This window comes from Oryctolagus cuniculus, chromosome 12, assembly GCF_051225735.1.
Source record: "Oryctolagus cuniculus isolate XC-2025 breed Fujian yellow rabbit chromosome 12, ASM5122573v1, whole genome shotgun sequence".
Lineage (NCBI taxonomy): Eukaryota > Metazoa > Chordata > Mammalia > Lagomorpha > Leporidae > Oryctolagus > Oryctolagus cuniculus.
Window position 1 is genome coordinate 55,041,013 of NC_142878.1, and position 2,904 is coordinate 55,043,916.

At 32.5% G+C, this 2,904-nt stretch overlaps 1 protein-coding gene across 1 annotated transcript; it reads left to right on the forward strand.

Moving 5' to 3' along the window:
• Nucleotides 1-360: 360 nt before the first annotated feature.
• On the forward strand, nucleotides 361-1,296 carry LOC100344592 (olfactory receptor 4K1). The gene has a single exon (XM_002717843.4). The coding sequence runs from the start codon at nucleotides 361-363 to the stop codon at nucleotides 1,294-1,296; it is 936 nt and encodes a 311-aa protein (XP_002717889.4).
• Nucleotides 1,297-2,904: the final 1,608 nt, after the last annotated feature.

The window sequence follows — 2,904 nt, forward strand, 5'->3', positions numbered from 1 at the left end:
AAATTTCAAATAGATTTCATTTAAGCTAAAACTTATATGTTTGCACAGTCTCATTTATCTTATTTCTATTTGTGATACCAACGTATCACTGACATATTTGCTTGTTTTGATTTTATTTTTAAAATATTTTTAACTATTCTCAATTACGACAGAATCCATACAGAATCCTCTTTTCCAACTTTTCCAAATTTTCATAGCACTCATTTGTGTTAAATAATAGTCAACTGATTATTTATTTATGGTTCCTAAATTAAATGGACTCAAAAGCATCATATTTCTTTTGTTGATCAACAATATATGTTATAATATTAATTATTATGATATTGTCTTAATTTTTTTAGGTCACTGTAGATTGGATTCATGGGTCACACAAACGATTCAGTAGTGTCTGAGTTTGTACTTCTGGGGCTCTCTAATTCTTGGGAGCTTCAACTTTTCTTTTTCGCCATCTTCTCAAGCATCTATGTGGCCTCACTACTAGGCAACGTCATGATTATCGTCATCATTTTCTGTGACTCCCAGCTGAGCTCTCCTATGTACTTCCTGCTCGGTCACCTTTCTTTCATTGATATCTGCCAGTCCAACTTTGCCACCCCCAAGATGCTTGTGGACTTTTTTGTTGAGCACAAAACTATCTCGTTTGAAGGCTGCATGGCACAGATATTTCTTCTTCATAGTTTTGTTGGAAGTGAGATGATGTTGCTTGTAGCCATGGCATATGACAGATTTATAGCCATCTGCAAGCCCTTACGCTATGGTACAATTATGAGCCGGAAGCTCTGTGTCATTTTTGTGTCTATTTCCTGGGCAGTGGGCATTCTTCATTCTGTGAGTCACTTGGCTTTTACAGTGGATCTTCCATTCTGTGGTCCCAATGAGGTAGACAGCTTCTTCTGCGACCTTCCCCTAGTTATAGAGCTGGCTTGCATGGATACATACAAAATGGAAATTATGACCCTAACTAACAGTGGCCTGATCTCACTGAGCTGTTTTCTGGCCTTAATAATTTCTTACACCATCATTTTGGCCACTGTCTGGCGCCGGTCCTCCAGTGGATCATCCAAGGCACTCTCTACATTAACTGCCCACATCACAGTTGTAATTCTCTTCTTTGGGCCTTGTATTTATTTCTATATATGGCCATTTAGCAGGCTTTCAGTGGATAAATTCCTGTCTGTCTTCTATGTAGTTTGTACACCCTTACTGAACCCTGTCATCTACTCTCTGAGGAATGAAGATGTAAAAGCAGCAATGAGGAAGTTGAGAAACCGTCATGTTACATCCTGGAACAACTAGGGATCACCATGTAGCAGCATAATCCTGAAACAGAATGAAACCTCCACTGGTTCATAGAATTGTGCCAATTATTTTTGCTAATGATATGGGTCATTGAGTCACTTGACTTGTTGTAATGGCAAGAATATTGCACAAAAGCACATCTTGGGTCAATTTCATTATAATTAAAAAATTTTTCATTGTTTTTAGAACATGGAATGAATCATCTTTATAATATTAAGTAGTATTAAATTATTTGATAATTTAATGTGCTTAAATGTTCATATTACTAAACTTGTGATTCGCTTCAACAGAACAAAGATATTCCATACTTTTGAATCAATATAACAAAGAAATTGAATTTCTGATATCTTCATTCAATTTCTTTGTAACATTTTTCTATATATTGATGTAAAAACTGTTATGACTTTTGTTTCATTTCTTTGATATATTTTATGAGCTTATCTTTTCCTTGTATATACTGAATATTTTGGATATAGATAATTCACTTGTACATATGGTTACATTAATATGGTTATATTAATTTTCACTAGGTAGTACTTTATTCTTATATTGCTAGAATATTTTTCTGTTTTTCAGGATTATTTCATACATATTTCTACTTATTACAAAACTTTCTATTTGGTGCCATCAGCAGCACATATAACTATTTTCCAAATCTACTTATTTTTGAGGTACGATAAATTGGTTATAGTTCACCCATATTATTAACATAAAAGTACAAATATCAATGAAATTTCTGAAACATAACAATACTTAAAGAAAAAATTAATTCCATATGTTTATAAAACATAAGTATACAAAATGACAAATTATCTACAACTGAGGATAAAATCTGAAATCTATTCTGTCATATTTCTTTGAAAACACAAGAGTAAAACAAAATTCCTTTACATATAATAATACAGATAAAATGCATCTATTAAATATTGTTTGTTTACTAACTATTTTCCTATGTATTTTCCCCTGGGATTTACACTAGGAAAACAGTCTTATAACAGGAAGAATAAATGTATTCTAACAATGAAAACAAAAACTACTTACAGAAAGCAGAAAGTCTTCAAGTTGTTATCACTCTGGATTCAGTATTTTAATTACACTGCAAGACAGAAGTTATTGGATATATGCATAGATATTGAGTCTGTATGCTAAGTCCTAGTGAAAGGAGCATTTTAGATATAGATACACAATCCTACTGAACCATAAGAATATTTTCTTCTTGGAACTTTGGACTTTTGTTCAACTTCATTTGTACAATGTCAAACATGATATGATCTGTTAAACTTGATTAATTGTAATATATTTAAATACAGTGCTGAAAGCATTTTGGTTATACAATAAACCTCAAATAGGCATAATTTTGTTGGTTTGCTTTATCCTGTTGGGAATATTGGAGTGCTTTTTACTGTACACTTGAAAAATCAGGTCATCCCATGACTCTGTCCTCAGCATTCTCATATGTAAAATGAAGGTTTTTTTTTTTTTTTGTAAGATTTGTTTATTTATTTGAAAGAGTTACAGAAAGAGATGGAGAGATAGAGAGTGTTATTTCTTTTCATGTTTCATAATTCATATGCCCTCAATTGCCAGGGCTGGGCCAGGCCAAAG

Bases quoted from the DNA above. Each gene is read 5' to 3' on its own strand.
- LOC100344592 (XM_002717843.4), top strand. From the start codon at position 361: ATGGGTCACACAAACGATTCAGTAGTGTCTGAGTTTGTACTTCTGGGG.